The sequence below is a fragment of the Hemiscyllium ocellatum genome, chromosome 26 (genome assembly GCF_020745735.1).
Source record: "Hemiscyllium ocellatum isolate sHemOce1 chromosome 26, sHemOce1.pat.X.cur, whole genome shotgun sequence".
NCBI classification, from domain to species: Eukaryota; Metazoa; Chordata; class Chondrichthyes; order Orectolobiformes; family Hemiscylliidae; genus Hemiscyllium; species Hemiscyllium ocellatum.
The window spans coordinates 35,366,899-35,383,000 of record NC_083426.1 but is presented as its reverse complement, the minus strand read 5'-3'; the positions used below and the strand labels follow the sequence as shown (position 1 = coordinate 35,383,000).

The 16,102-nt window shown below is 41.8% G+C and overlaps 1 protein-coding gene across 1 annotated transcript; it reads right to left on the bottom strand.

Moving 5' to 3' along the window:
- Positions 1–15,089: 15,089 nt before the first annotated feature.
- Positions 15,090–15,836, bottom strand: LOC132828412 (cytosolic non-specific dipeptidase-like). The gene has a single exon (XM_060845495.1). It carries the CDS (start codon positions 15,795–15,797, stop codon positions 15,090–15,092), a length of 708 nt encoding a protein of 235 aa, XP_060701478.1. The 5' UTR covers positions 15,798–15,836.
- Positions 15,837–16,102: the final 266 nt, after the last annotated feature.

The following is a 16,102-nucleotide window of genomic DNA, read 5'->3' as shown; positions in this document are numbered from 1 at the left end:
TCGAAGAGGTTGGGTCTGTTCCCTTTGAAGAGAAGGCAGTTGAGAGGAGATTCAATTGACATTTTCAAAATCGCGAGCAGGCTGCATATAGTAGATAGGGAGAAATTGTACCCACTCATCAGGGAAGAAAGTACAGGAGGGTATGGATTTAAAGTGAAGTGCAAACGAATCAAACGCGATGTGAGAAAAACATTTACACACAGCAGTTAGGCTATGATATGCACAGCTTGGAAATGTAGCAGAGATAGATTCAATTGAGAGACTGATGAGGATATTGGGTAGAAATAGTGTGTAGGGATATGGGGAAATGGGAAGAAGTTGGCACTATGTAAGAGAACAGGTGCAGGCACGATGGCCTCTTTCCGTAAAAATTATTTAATTTAGAGTCATAGAGATGTACAGCACGGAAACAGACCCTTCAGTCCAACTCGTCCAAGCCGACCAGATATCTGAACACAATCTAGTCCCACCTGCCAGCACCCAGCCCATATCCCTCCAAACCCTTTCTATTCATATATCCATCGAGATGCCTTTTAAATGTTGCAATTGTACTAGCCTCCACCACTTCCTCTGGCAGTTCATTCCATACACTACCACCCTCTGAGTGAAAAAGTTGCCCCGTAGGTCTCTTTTATAGGTTTCCCCCTGTCACCCTAAACCTATGCCCTCTAGTTCTGGACTCCCCCACCCCAGGAAAAGGACTTTGTCTATTTATCCTATCCACGCCCCTCATGATTTTAGAAACCATTATAAGGTCGCCCCTCAGCCTCTGATGCTCCAAGGAAAACAGCCCCAGCCTATTCAACCTCTCCCTATAGCTCAAATCCTCCAACCCTGGCAACATCCTTGTAAATCTTTTTTGAACCCTTTCAAGTTTCACAACATCTTTCTGATAGGAAGGAGACCAAAATTGCATGCAATATTCCAACAGTGGCCTAACCAATGTCCTGTACAGCAGCAACATGACCTCCCAACTCCTGTACTCAATACTCTGACCATTAAAAGAAAGCATACCAAATGCCTTCTTCACTATCCTACCTACCTGCGACTCCACTTTCAAGGAGTTATGAACCTGCACTCTTTTCCCCCACGTCCTTGTAAGTTTCTCTGCTTCAAGTTTTTATCCAATGCATTATTTGTTGAACTACTGAATCCACCATCCCATCAGGCAGTGCAATCCAAATCACAAAAAAATCCTTATGTTAAGTAAGTTTTCCTCATGTTGCCTTTACTTCTTCACCCAATCATTCTAAGTCTGTGCTCTCTTATTACAGACACTTCAGCCATTGGAAACAGTTTATTTTTATTTCACATGGAGTATTATGTACAGTTCTGGGTGCCACGTTTTAAGCATGTGAACATATTGGGCATAGTGGCGAAGAGATTTACGGGGATGGTTCCATGGATGGCAAACTTCAGTTATGAGGATAAATTGGAGAGATTGGCATTGCTTTCCTTGGAGAGGAGACTAAGAGGAGATCTGATCAATGTTTTCAAAATTATAAGGTGTCTAGGCAGAGTAGGTAGGGATAAAAGGGTCAAGAACCAAAGAACACCAATTTAAAATGTTCTGCAAATGCAAGATGAGAAAGAATTTGTTTTACACAAAAAGGAATACACTGCCTAGAAGTAATGTGGACACAGGCTCATTTGCGACTTTGAAAATACATTAGATGATTATTGAAACAGAATCAATGTGTAGGTTAGCATGAAAATATAAGAAATTGGCATTAAGCCAGTATACTCAGAGATCTGGTGCAGTCATGATACTTAAGTGGCCTCTTTTTACACCTTGACAATTCCATGATTCTGTGATTTATTCTTGTCTAAACACATCCATCAAGCCTCCCTTTAGTTTTCTCTGCTCTAAGGAGAAACATCCTGGATTATCCAGTCAATCCACATAACTGTAATCCTTCATCTTTGGTTACATTCTATAAATCCCTTCTGTATCCTCTCCAATGCTTTCATATGCTTCCTAAAATGATGCCAAAATTGAACCCAATACTCCAGTGGGGACCAAACGAGTGTTTTATACAGAGTTAGCAGAACTTCCTGGCTTTTGTACGATATATTATGCCCAGAATTCCACATGCTTTAATAGGTTTGTTAATCAGTCTTGCCACTTTGCGAGATTTGTGCATGAAGGGTCTGTCTTCTTGTACTTTATTTAAATGATGAATAACAGTTGTAGGGTTTCCAGAAGAGTTAGAAAAGACAGACACCTTCATTAACTTGAGGCTTCCAATGAGCACTGTGCTGAAAATCTGCCCTCACTTATCAGTATAAACGTAGGACCTAGAATTTACAAATAGTGACTACTTGGAACTAATTGAAGCTATCCATTGTTTTCTGACTAATTGCCCAATCCTCAGTGAGAAAAGTCAAATCTTTTATCAATACAAGCTTACTTTAAAATCAATTAATCAAGTTATTGCATTTACTAATATCTGTGAAAAAGAATCAAGTCACAGGTAACAGGTTTGATTCATATCAGAGTAAAAGTGCGATATGGGGGTGAAAGGACAAGCAGCAAGCTCACATCACTGCAGCAGTATGAGGCATGACCTATTGTAATTTCCATTTCTCATCTGCACTCTGGATGTCAAACTCTTGTCGACAGTTGGAGAAAGTGAGGACTGCAGATGCTGGAGTTCAGAGTTGAAGTGTGGTGCTGGGAAAGCACAGCCAGTCAGGCGTATCTGAGGAACAGATTCCTGATGAAGGGCTTATTCCCAAAACATCAAATCTCCTGCTCCTCGGATGCTTCCTGACCGGCTGTGCTTTTCCAGCACCACACTCTTCGACTCTTGTCTAAAGTTACTGGGGATAGGAAATAGCAGCAACTAAAGAAATTAGCTGATTTGAGGAAACATTAACCATGAGGGAGGAAGGAGGCAGGACATTGTAGTCAAGTGTAGATTGGGATAAGGAAGGTCTAAAGTTTCCTTGCAGGAACACAGAGGCACCCTTCCTTTTTGTGACTGAGAAGAAACCTAAAAATTGATGTTCTCTTCTGAGATAGGAGGATTCAGCCATCACTCCTGTTTGCTGTTAAAGTTCACCAGTAAGTCCGGCACTGTGTAAGACTTGTATGGCTCATTGTTAAAACAGTCCCTATGTCCTAATCATGTCACAGGAACCCAATTTCTTTACAGCCTGGGGTTCTGATTATTGCAGGGAAAATGCAAGAAAGACAATTTATTACAAATTAAAGTACAGCTGTTCTGAATATCATATTATTGTAAAATAGGAATAAAATAAAACACATGGAACTGAACCTTACTTTTTTTGGCTTAGTCTGAGGTGTGTCAAATTTTTTGGGGTGTTTAGCACCATAAACTCGAACATGCTTTATCACCATTTCTTACCAAACTCACCTCATTAATGACCTATCCTGCCCCATGGCATTTCTGACATCCATTTTCTGCCCCACACATCATTCTTACAAATATTCAGCACTCAGCAGATATCTTCCGCCATCTTCAAACTCTTGTGGCAGTCCCAGACCATGGACCTGGCCTGCACCATTGTCTGATTATTGCCTAGGACATGGCAGACAGAGGATAGTTGGCACAATGCTGTGTGGGCAGGAACCTGGAAGCTTATGCTAGGTGGGGTGGTATACAGACAAGATGTCCTCTACCCCCACCCAGCCCAACACCAGGAGTGGGTCCCATTACACCAAGCTATGTCAACTTGGTCAAAGGTATAACCCAGGTTAAGACTATAGACCATAAGACATAGGAGTGGAAGTAAGGCCATTTGGCCCATCGAGTCCACTCCGCCATTCAATCATGGCTGATGGGCATTTCAACTCCACTTACCAGCATTCTCCCCATAGCCCTTAATTCCTTGTGACATCAAGAATTTATCAATCTCTGCCTTGAAGACTTTTAGCGTCCCGGCCTCCACTGCACTCTGCGGCAATGAATTCCACAGGCCCACCACTCTCTGGCTGAAGAAATGTCTCCGCATTTCTGTTCTGAATTTACCCCTTCTAATTCTAACGCTGTGTCCACGGGTCCTAGTCTCCTCGCCTAACGGAAAACATTTCCTAGCATCCACCCTTTCCAAGCCATGTATTATCTTGTAAGTTTCTATTAAATCTCCGCTTAATCTTCTAAACACCAATGAATACAATCCCAGGATCCTCAACTGTTCCTCGTATGTTAGACCAACCATTCCAGGGATCATCCATGTGAATCTCCGCTGGACACGCTCCAGTGCCTGTATGTCCTTCCTGAGGTGTAGGGACCAAAACTGGACACAGTACTCTAAATGGGGCCTAACCAGAGCTTTATAAAGTCTCAGTAGCACAACGGTGCTTTTATATTCCAACCCTCTTGAGATAAATGACAACATTGCATTTGCTTTCTTAATCACGGACTCAACCTGCATGTTTACCTTTAGAGAATCCTCGACTAGCACTCCCAGATCCCTTTGTACTTTGGCTTTACGAATTTTCTCACCGTTTAGAAAGTAGTCTATGCTTTTATTCTTTTTTCCAAAGTACAAGACCTCTTATTTGCTCACTTTGAATTCCATCAGCCATTTCCTGGACCACTCTCCCAAGCTGTCTAGATCCTTCTGCAGCCTCCCCACTTCCTCAGTACTACCTGCCTGTCCATCTAACATCATATCATCGGCAAACTTCACTAGAATGCCCCCAGTCCCTTCATCCAGATCATTAATATATAATGTGAACAGCTGCGGCCCCAATACTGAACCCTGCGGGACACCGCTTGTCACCGGCTGCCATTCCAAAAAAGAACCTATTATCCCAACTCTCTGCCTTCTATCAGACAGCCAATCCTCAATCCATCCCAGTAGCTTACCTCGAACACCATGGGCCCTCACCTTGCTCAGCTGCCTCCCGTGTGGCACCTTATCAAAGGCCTTTTGGAAGTCTAGATAGACCGCATCCACTGGGTTTCCCTGGTCTAACCTACTTGTCACCTCTTCAAAGAATTCCAACAGGTTTGTCAGACATGACCTCCCTTTACTAAATCCATGTTGACTTGTTCTAGTCAGACTTTGCTTTTCCTAGAAATTAGAAACCTCGTCCTTAATGATGGATTCTAGAATTTTACCAACAACTGAGGTTAGGCTAATTGGCCTATAATTTTCCATCTTTTGTCTTGATCCTTTCTTGAACAAGGGGGTTACAACAGCGATCTTCCAATCATCCGGGACCTTCCCTGACTCCAGTGACTTTTGAAAGATCTCAACCAATGCCTCCACTATTTCCTCAGCCACCTCTCTCAGAACTCTAGGATGTATCCCATCGGGGCCAGGAGATTTATCAATTTTAAGACCTTTTAGCTTTTCTAGCACTTTCTCTTTTGTAATGGCAACCATACTCAACTCAGCCCCCTGACTCCCTTTAATTGTTGGGATATTACTCATGTCTTCCACTGTGAAGACTGACGCAAAGTACTTGTTAAGTTCTTCTGCTATTTCCTTATCTCCCATCGCTAGGCTTCCAGCATCAGTTTGAAGTGGCCCATCGTCTACTTTTGCCTGTTGTTTGTTTCTTATGTATTGAAAGAAATTTTTACTATCATTTCTAATATTACTGGCTAGCCTACCTTCATATTTGACCCTCTCCTTCCTTATTTCTCTCTTTGTTATCCTCTGTTTGTTTTTGTAGCCTTCCCAATCTTCTGATTTCCCAGTGCTCTTGGCCACTTTATAGGATCTCTCTTTTTCTTTAATACATTTCCGGACTTCCTTTGTCAGCCATGGCTGTCTAATCCCGCCCCGGATAATCTTTCTTTTCTTGGGGATGAACCTCTGTACAGTGTCCTCAATTATACCCAAAACTCTGCCATTTTTGCTCTACTGAAGCAAATCTCAGCAATCTGGGGCAATGCCCGACAATGTAGGAAGAAGGTTGAATCCTTCTCCACTCCAAAGTGTAAATTTTACCCTATTCTCTCCAATACCTCATACTTAGTCTATCTCTATTATGTGGAGAAGAAGGGCTTATGCCCAAAATGTCGATTCTCCTGTTCCTTGGATGCTGCCTGACCTGCTGCGCATTTCCAGCAACACATTTTCAGCTATCTCTATTGTGTATCCACCTCCCATCAATGCTCATGCTCTACCACTCTCACTATCATTGTGAACATCTTCCCCATTCCCTCAGTCACACCAACCTTCAATACCACTAACCCTGCATGCTTTCTGCTCTTTCTACTTGCCTCACTTGGGACACCACCCCACCTGAACCAACAATTATATTTATGCTACATACTTTCTTCTCCTCTAATCTCTCTCATTTATACCATGAGGATAGCAGCCCACTATAGAGTAGAAAGAGTCAAGACCTGCCATTCAGCTCCTCACCCATTATGAGGAGAGATTCTGACTCTGAGCAGAGCCTGGACTGTTGTCGGAGGCTGCCCTTTATTTACTGTGCTGGGAACAAGCTTCCTGGATTTGTGGCTGTGTTATACATAAGGCAGTGTAACATGTTCAGGCTGAGGAGGCAAAGCACATGGTAACACAAGGCAGGGATGCTGTGAATATCCAGGTAGTTGTAAAGTGAATGAACACCTTGACAGTGAACAAAGAACACAGAAATGCAACCTGGTCTGGTGCATGAGCTGGGTGTGTGCCCCTGAGTGCACGGACTGTGCTGCAGCATCACATTGATAATTGCCATAGCAGCCCAAATTGCTACACTGAATTGCAGAAGCATCCTGCACATGGATAGGAGATGTGCCCTGAGGGTTGTTTGAAGATGGCACATAGCAGATGCCAATCTGTGTGGACATATGGATTGTCTTCAAGGAGCAGGTCCTGAGAAGTTGGTGCCCGGTTTCCACCATGGACTTCATTCACAATGAGCAGCAAGGTGCAGTCATCAGGTGCTCGCTCTGGTTTCCCTGTCAAAATTTACCAAGATTTAGCTGGTTTGGTAAATTTGATAAGGGTCTGAATATTGATGAAGTAAGTTGTGGTGTTAATTAACAAATTGTTAATTCACATCGACTGGCATTTCACACTATGCAGGGAGAAACTCACCATGTCATTGGTGAAAACCATAAAAGATGGAGTGAAATGAGCTTGATGTTCTGATGAGTCTTGCTGCATTTGCCACCCAATTCTGTACACAGTGCCCCATAGCCCCCATCACTCAAACCACTATATAATTCAGCCCATAGAAACAGAAGTGACATGCAGGTACACAGAGTCCCATGAAACTGCATTGACTCTGACAACAATCTATTGATTGAGAAAGAGGCTGTTTCAGTACCTAATCTGGTATACTTGTGTCTTCACTTTAATTATAGAATGAGCATATCTGAATTCTAAATCCTGACACTTGATGAAATAATTATTACTTCTTAATTATTTCATTGGACATAGACATTCCTGAAGACACTGACATTTCATGCCTATTCCAAAATGGCCTCAGAAAGGCCACTTTCTTGATGCAGCAATCTATAAAGTTTCTGCTGCAGTTTGGTACAATTGACTGGCTTCTTCAGTGATTTCAGAGGTAATTAAGATTCAACCATATTGATCTTAGTTACATATAGGTCAAGGTGGGTAGGAATGACAGATATTCTTTCTTAAAGGATCAAGGTGAAACAGACAGCATTTTACAACATAGCCAGTAGGCCATGGTCAGCATTACTAATATTAATTTTTTTTATGACTTCTTTTCATATAGAGCAACAAAATGAAATTTCCAGTTGTTATGATGGGATTCGGTCTTGTGACACTATATATCTGATCTACTAACTACAGTGCTATTTTACCCCACATTTACTCAACATTCTGCTGCTGATCCAACCTGGTTGCACAGTTGTATTAAGAACATGGCAAATTAGTTGCTTTTTAATTAATCAGTAATTTATGGTTTATTTTGTTTTTCAACTTCTGAGGCTCAATCCTGTATCCTTCCAGAGATGTAACTTTTTTGTGTAACATTGAAAAGACAAATCCATTTAGTTTTTTTTTCACACTGACTGCAATTTGTTCAATTGATTAACATATTAAACCTAAACCATGCTCTATGTGACCTTGATACTGGGCTTGAAACAAAACAAAAATCCAAACAGGGTCCAAATCACTATGTGTAAAGGTCAAAATATTAGTATTTATGTAAGCACAGTATCCTGGATGAGCTCAGCTCATGTGGTCTCCTGTCTGAGATGTTGTCCATTGAATCATCTGCTTTATATCATGATCATTTCCTGTATGTGTTCATCTTTTTGTTCCCCCTTGATCTACTCCTCACTCTTCAGCCAGACTTCTGTATTTCCTCTCCAGATATCTCAATCACCATAGGAAACTGGGAGCAATTTAGTCATTATGTTTTACCTAATTTCTTCATCCCATTATCCACATTACAAGGAATGATGTGATATGATCATTAATCTACTTCCTTAATGTTAAATCAGTAAAATGAGGTGCAAGAACTGTTTCGAGATTTCTTTCACCCTTTGTTTTATTTTATTGAATGACTAATCATAAGCAGCAGTTGTTTCCCTAAATCCCTAGGTTCACAGATGTTTACAATTTAGCAGGAGCCCATCTGGTCCCTTGGGTCCACACTACCTTTTTTGCTGGATTAGTCTGAAAAGAATACAACTGCCCTCTTTTTGCTTACAGCCATGATTCAAGTGCTTATTCATTTTTAAGTGTCTGTCTCGCTGTGGCAAATAATTAAAGTCTCTGCACCAACAACTCATTTCCCATACTGTCCCGCCCCCCCACGCCGTGTTAGAATCATAGAATCCCTACAGTGAAGAAGAAGGCCATTCAGCCCATCGAGTCCACACTGACCCACGAACAGCATCTCACCCTAGCCCTGTAACCCTGCATTTCCCATGGCTAACCCACCCAGCCTGCACATCTCCGGACACTATAGACAATTTAGCATGGACAATCCACCTGACCTGCACAACACTGGACTGTGGGAGGAAGCCGGAGCACCTGGAGGAAACCTATACAGCAACTAAGTTCAATAGCAGCTAGGATGAGAGACTGGGACTGCAACCTGTGAAGGCTCTCAGCCATGTCAGCTATACGAGATGACTTTGTCACTGTTGTGCCAATACGCTTCCAAAGAGTGGAAACACCAGATTGTCAATGTTTGTGCAAGTGCACAGTGGCTTTTCAAAGATGGTGTGTGCCAGTCATGCTAGTTTTTCAGTGTATAGCCAGTATCTCCCAGTTATAGTGATTCGAGTAAGAGAGGTACCATGGAGGCTGGGTAGGTAACCAATGAGGTAGGTTTGGTAAGATGCAATGATGAAATTTATTTGACCTTACAGAGATAACCTTCTGTGAAACTCCACAAAACAGACATTTAGCCAAAAATCCTAAGATTCAGCTCATTTTCATTATATTATATATTGTATACAATAGTGTAAATGTAAGTGTGTGTGCAGAAATCTACTAGAGCATACAGCACTCATTGTTAGGTCAAAAAAAAATACAGGCTACTAAAAGGATAGCCATCACTTCAAAGTGTAGATACAAAATCTCAAGTCTTAAGACAGGTCTAACCACAGCAGACTGCCAATGTGCAATAGGAAGAAGAAGCACATCATGGAGGTTCTCACAGGGTAATTTTTCCGCCACCAAACAAAATGCACTTGCTTCAACTGAGGGTCACAAAATTAACATCTGAATGAGAAGTCTTGAGAGCCAGTCCTTAGCCCACATGTTAACCCTAGAAGCACTAGACCACTGCTCAATGATCTGTCCGCCACCAACACCACTCACATACCTCTACAGCATGATCAACCATCTCACCACCCTCTCCTTCCATTATCAATATATGCCACCATTCCTCTGACACATTATTATCACCCCATCATCGCTTCCATAACAATGAGATCCTACTTGGCTACCAACTCCCTACATCACCCTCATGCTGGACATGAAACAGCAATTGCTCTGATCCAGATTACCACTGCATCCTTCTATAGAAGGCTTTCCCAACTGGCAGGCAGCCAGCAAGAAATTTACAAAAAAAGATTGGAGAGCAATGATTTTGACAACCTTGTACACCTGGGTTTCCTACATGTGACACCTTTCCACAATCTGGAAATGGCACCAAATGTAAGAGTCCAAACCAAGAAGGAAGTAGAAATTGGATTTCAACAATGGCTCGAAAGTAAATGAAAGCTGTAGAAGAAAATATTACATCTCCAACACCGACGTCTGAAGGATTAAGACTCCACACTTGTAAAATTACCTTGTGAGGATCAAAGAGGTCACATGAACGTAATGGCAACTGCTGTGCTGTTTAAATTCACTGAAATCCCTAGTCCTAGCTTTGTAAGGTTTCCTTCGCAGGAAACTAATGGACAAGATCCCAGTTGCATCCCACTGCATGTCTTTCACTTTGAATCTCGTGATAAAGAATTCTACAGCACAACCTATGAAGGAGCAAGGTATTTCTGACTGCACCTTTAAGGTTTTCAATATTCAAGTGAGCATGTGTGGTCACTAAAAGGTGTTGTTTTATCTAGTTTATGATAAGGTTAAGTACTGTTCGTCTCACTATTGCTACTAATGTAAAAATGTGCCCTTAATAAAAACATACTGAATCAAACCGCATCTATAGCTCTAGGGCTAAGACTTCAGGGTTAAAACTTAACATTAGGAACAAAATGTATATAAATATGGATTGTTCATTTTTGTTTTCTTTTATTTAGCATTGACAATTCAAATTAGAACTTGAACTACAATGATGACATGCTGAGCAAACATGGGATTTCAGTATTTAATTTAGCACATGAAATCACAGATACGTCACTAAACCTCAAGCTTTTACTTTCCTAAGTATAATCATTTTCTTTCATAACATATAAGTAAACTAAATCATCACATCCTTGTAATTTGGGATGTCTCTGGGGCAGGTAGCAATTAACATTCAAAGTTTGTTTTTCTATGACTGAAATGTTCAAAATAATTATACCGAATAGAAGTAATAATACTGTTGAACTGTTACATTTTTAAATATATTGAGATTTAAACAAAAATATAGCACAGTTTTTGAGTACGATTTGAATGTTACTATTTTAGGCTCAAACTCATTTACAGATGTGGTTGACTTGCATTTATTTTAATCTTTATGCTGCAATGTCCTCTGATGTAAGTGCCATTTGTGAATCAAGTGTCAATCCAGCCTGCCTAACTACTGCAATGTTGTGTTGATTGACATCAATAATTGACTAAACCAAAAGGAACATTTGGGCCTATACACTCTTTTTAAAAGAGCACTAATTTTAACATAAACTATAAAGAAAATTTTGCTGGATGTCCATTTAAACAGTGATGCAAAGCTTTATTTTCAGTAATTGATGCTATTGCAGCACTATCTATTTTTTGGTTGTCAAATAGTCCATTATTTTTCACAATGGCCTGAGAGACCCCTCGTTGTGCTGACCAATTTGAATTACATCCCACATGATGGTGCCTCATCATTAGTCTTCTACCACTCATTCTGCCATGAAAATCACAACTACCAATTTTTTTTGACAGTAGGGAAGCTCATAAAGGCATAAAACATAGTTTCAATAGGTCACAGTGTGAGGCTGTACTTCCTTTAGAGAGTGCACAAGGCGATTTTCTTATTAATATTAGGGTGTTGTTATGCCTAGGCAAATTACCATGCCAGCTGGTTTGAAACAGTTGCAATTCTCATACTAGAAGACTATTAAAAGCAAGAAAGGGAAACAAGTATACTGAAAGAGGAGTATCTTTATTTGACACTATTAACCTTACAAACTTAGTACAAACACTAAACTTATAATTTCTGCCTAATACAGAAATTTCCTCAGCTCGTATGTGTTAGGAAATCCTAAATCCATTCTAGATGGCATTCACTCCCCAGCCCACACAAAAAAAACCTTTATCTGATTGGTTTCTTCCCATTCTTTAACCTTTCCTTTTGGCTATATCATCTATGTGCTTTGAGGAACTGATGTCTAATCATTTCATAATTGTTCTGTCACCACCCATTTTAGAGTGAAAGCAACTTCCAAAAATGGGCTATCATTGGCGAAAAGTGTTATGCTGTGGGCAGCTGCTGCATTTAAAATATGGATAATGGGAAATTTGGTTCACAATTGCTATTTACTGGCATTACATCCATGTTTATTGGAGATTAGTAAAGTCAAGACAGGCTTTTTTATTTGTAAGGCTAATATAGTTAAACACAGAGCACTGGGATACTTGACATCTTATTTAGTTTACAGCAAAGGCCAAGCTGAGGTTACATATTGTGGTTTATGTGTTTTTTCTTTATTTAATATATAATTGTCAATATGCAGTTTTCTGATGATTTTGTCAAGATGAAAGTAATATTGTTTTGCTCAGAACATCATTAAGTTGAAATGTTACAGTTTATAATTGATTCTCTATAATGGTTGTTTGGTAAAACCGGGGACAGAATGTGGATAAGAATTGTTTCTGTCACAGCAAACCAGATAAATGAAAAAACAGGACTGAAAAATGCTTGTACACTGGAACCAATGACTAAACTTGCTGTCAGGATGATTCTGCTCAAGCAGGGTTTGCTGGGGGTGAAAACTGACCAATCGTTAACCATTGCTCATTACCTCGGAGTTGTTGCTGCTGTGGTTGCAGACAAAGGGGAAAGAGGGAGATAGCTTGGTCAACTACCAAACAACAGATCAGCAGAAGACAGGCTTCCCAACTATTTGTCTATATCTTGGCAAAACTAAACAATTAGGACACAGAATAAGTGTTGAATCTCAAATCTGAATTATTATTGGACTGTTTATAGAACATAATTGACAGTCAATAAAGGTATAAATGTTTTTTGGGAAAATTGTGAATGTGATTCATTTATAACAAGTATGTGTCTTCAAACCAAGGTACTTGTAGAAATTCCCAACCAAGCCAAAGATCAGTTTATCCAAAAATGTGTCAAAGCATAAAAATGTGCCCAAGAATCCAAATTGTTCATAGTGTTGTGATGTTAAACAGAAGAAGTTAGCTTAGTGCATAAAGACAAGAGATAAGAAGCATTATTACCAGTTAAAAGCCATGTATGGTCACATTAAAATGTGACATGCAGTTTATAATGCAATTCTTTTTGTTTGGTTACACGATGAAGAAATGGAAAATGACAGAAAAAGTAGGATATAATATGATAACTTGCTTTAAGTATTCCTCCATTCACCAGTCTTTGATGTGGGTTCATAGAAATAGTAATGTCCCAGTCATGCCATCTCAAGTTGCAGCTTCACATCATACTCAATTTTCCAACTCCGAAAGCATTACTGCATCAAACATTTCATAAAATAACTTCACAGAGGCCGTTACCATGTCACCCTCACCATGTCACCCTTTACTTACATATGCACCGTACTTAACACTGATCCAGCTACCTCAGTGCCAGCTCTCAGAGTGTCAGGATGTCTGACAGTCCTGTTCTTCTCTTTTCTTTTCTTTTGTTTCGTGTGTGTGTGTGTGTGTGTGTGTGTGTGTGTGTGTGTGTGTGTGTGTAGGTGTGAGACACAGTGAAAGACACAAGGTGCACGAATCTTTATTCAAATTTCCACCACCAGGAAGAAAGGAAACACCCGAGTGGCCTGTGACAAGCAGTGCTCTTCACATCAAAGGGCAATGCTGTGTGATCAAACAGTGAAGGGGAGGGCAGGGATTAAATCAAAATAGAGTTGGACGGGGAAATAATGCACTCCATTCCCTGCGGCGCCCACCTCTCCCTGAACAACTCCAGGGTGTCAGTGGACACCGTGTGCTCCTTTTCCAGAGACACCCGGGCTCTAACGTAACCGCTGAAGAGGGGCAGGCAGTCGGCCCTAACGACCCCCTCCACGGCCCGCTGCCTGGACCCTGTTTATGGCCAGTTTGGCCAGGCCCAGGAGCAGGCCCACGAGGAGGTCTTCAGACCTACCCTCCCTCCTCAGTACCGGGTGTCCGAAGATCAGGAGTGTGGGACTGAAGTGCAACCAAAAGCAGAGGAGGAGGTTTTTGAGAAAATCAAAAAGGGAGTGCAAGCACCCACACCTAAAATATACATGGTCCATGGACTCCACAGCGCCACAGAACAAACAGTTGGGCTGGGAGTCCGTGAACCACTGCAATCTGCGGTTGCAGGAGACCGCTGCGTGCAGCACCCTCTGCCCCAGATCCCCAAGAGAAAGAGGGAGGACTACCGCGTAGAGAGCCCTCCACTGGGGATCTCCTCTGCCTGGTGGCAAATGAGCACACCAAGGCATGTCCGGGCGGTGGATGAGGGAAAAGAGGTGGACGGTGTGCAGCAGCAGTCGGTACAGGGCCCGACTTTTTACGTCCTTAAAAGGGACAAAACTAAAATTCCAAAGGCAGCTCAGGTTGTGGGGCACAGGCTTCTGTGGGAAGTATGGGACCTTGGGGCCAATGTGAAATTCCGTCCAGGCGGGGTGAGCGCGGACGGGATTCCACCGCACACGTGAGCATCCTCCAACTGGTGCACTACGTCGGGTCCCAGCACCGCAGTTTTAAGGCGTCGGATGGCGGTGGCCACGTACTGGACGTCTACCATTGCTCTGCTCGCTATGTCCTGTGGCAGTGTCCAGTCCAGGCCCCCGCCACCCAACACGTCCTCGACCCTGGTCACCCTCGCCGCCATGGCCCTCCCCTCTGACAGCCACTCAAACCCGCGAGTGCAGAGGTGCGGATTGCTGAGCTGCTATTCCTGCCGGAGGGTAGACGCAACGCAATTCAGCCATGTTCCAGACAGTGATCAGGTCTAGGCAGCGTCTTGAGGATGACCTCCAAACCGTCGCGGTCGACGAACAGGAGCTGCATGTCATAGTTGAGATTACGCACCTGGTGGAAAAAATACGTCGCCAGGGCGCACCACCTAGGAGGAGGCTCAATGTAAAGGTATCGCTGCAAGGTCTGAAGGCGGAATGTTGTGACCTGGGTGCGGACAACAGTCTTGTTTTTTTTTAAATTGCAGTGTTGTTTATTGATACAAGTTAAATTCAGTAATAATGCCTTCATATTGTGTACAACTAAAATAATTCTGTTGGATCTAGGATTTTAGAAACAATTTCAACAAGCTATCAAACCAGTAGTCCTTATTTCAAAGAAGAAAGTTCATTGAAGTAGGCACCAAGCACTTTGATTCCCTGAAAGTAGTTAGAATGGTTGATTTTCTCATTCTGTGAATGAGCACCATCATTTGCAGCTCCAAGCGGCAGTAACAGAACACTTTTTCCTGTCGCCTCCTGGAATGTCAGGGTAACTGGAATACTCCCACCTTCCCTGGTCATGTCTGGTTCAACTCCAAATACTGTTTTCATTGCATTCCTGCCAGCTTTAAAGTGAGGATAGTTGTAGTTATCCAGCCAGACTTTTGCACCACGACCCATGTAGGCATTCAGTTTGTTCCAACTTCCATATTCAGCAAAAATCTTCTTGATATAACCTACCACCTGCTTCTCCACCACTACTGGATCCACATTAGGTACCAATCGAATGGAAAACTTTCCAATAACTTTCCTAGGAATTACAGTTTTAGCTCCCGAACCAGCAAAAGCTCCCTCGATGCCATGTAAAGACAAGTATGGATCTCTCCATCTGTGCATCAGAATTTGTTCCTTAGTGGTATGCAGCAGTTGGCAGCCACCTGTATCTTTGCAATATTCTTCCACATCAAAGTCTTTTTTCTCATACAATGCCTTTTCCTCCTCAGTGAGTGGTGCTACTGATCCATCAAAACCAGGAATAAGAATTTTTCCTTTCTTGTCCACCAACTTGCTTAATACATAGATCAAGTCTGACATCGCTTCGTGCACAGAACCACCAAAGACACCGGAATGCAGATCCTTGTAAGTCTTGTTCTTTTTTTTCCATAGGCTGGTATCCATTCACCAACTCATCCTTTATTTACATATGCATAGCACTTGACTTTGGTCTGGCTTCCTTAGAGCCAGCTTTCAGAGTGAGCAGAACCTCTGACACTCCTGTTTATTTTTAAAACCAGATTCCTATTTAAAAAAAAATGTTCTAACCCCCCCCCCCCCCACTACCGCCTCACTGCGGTAGTGAACAGTCTTGTTCTGTTTTTTTGTTCTTTTTTTAATTTTTT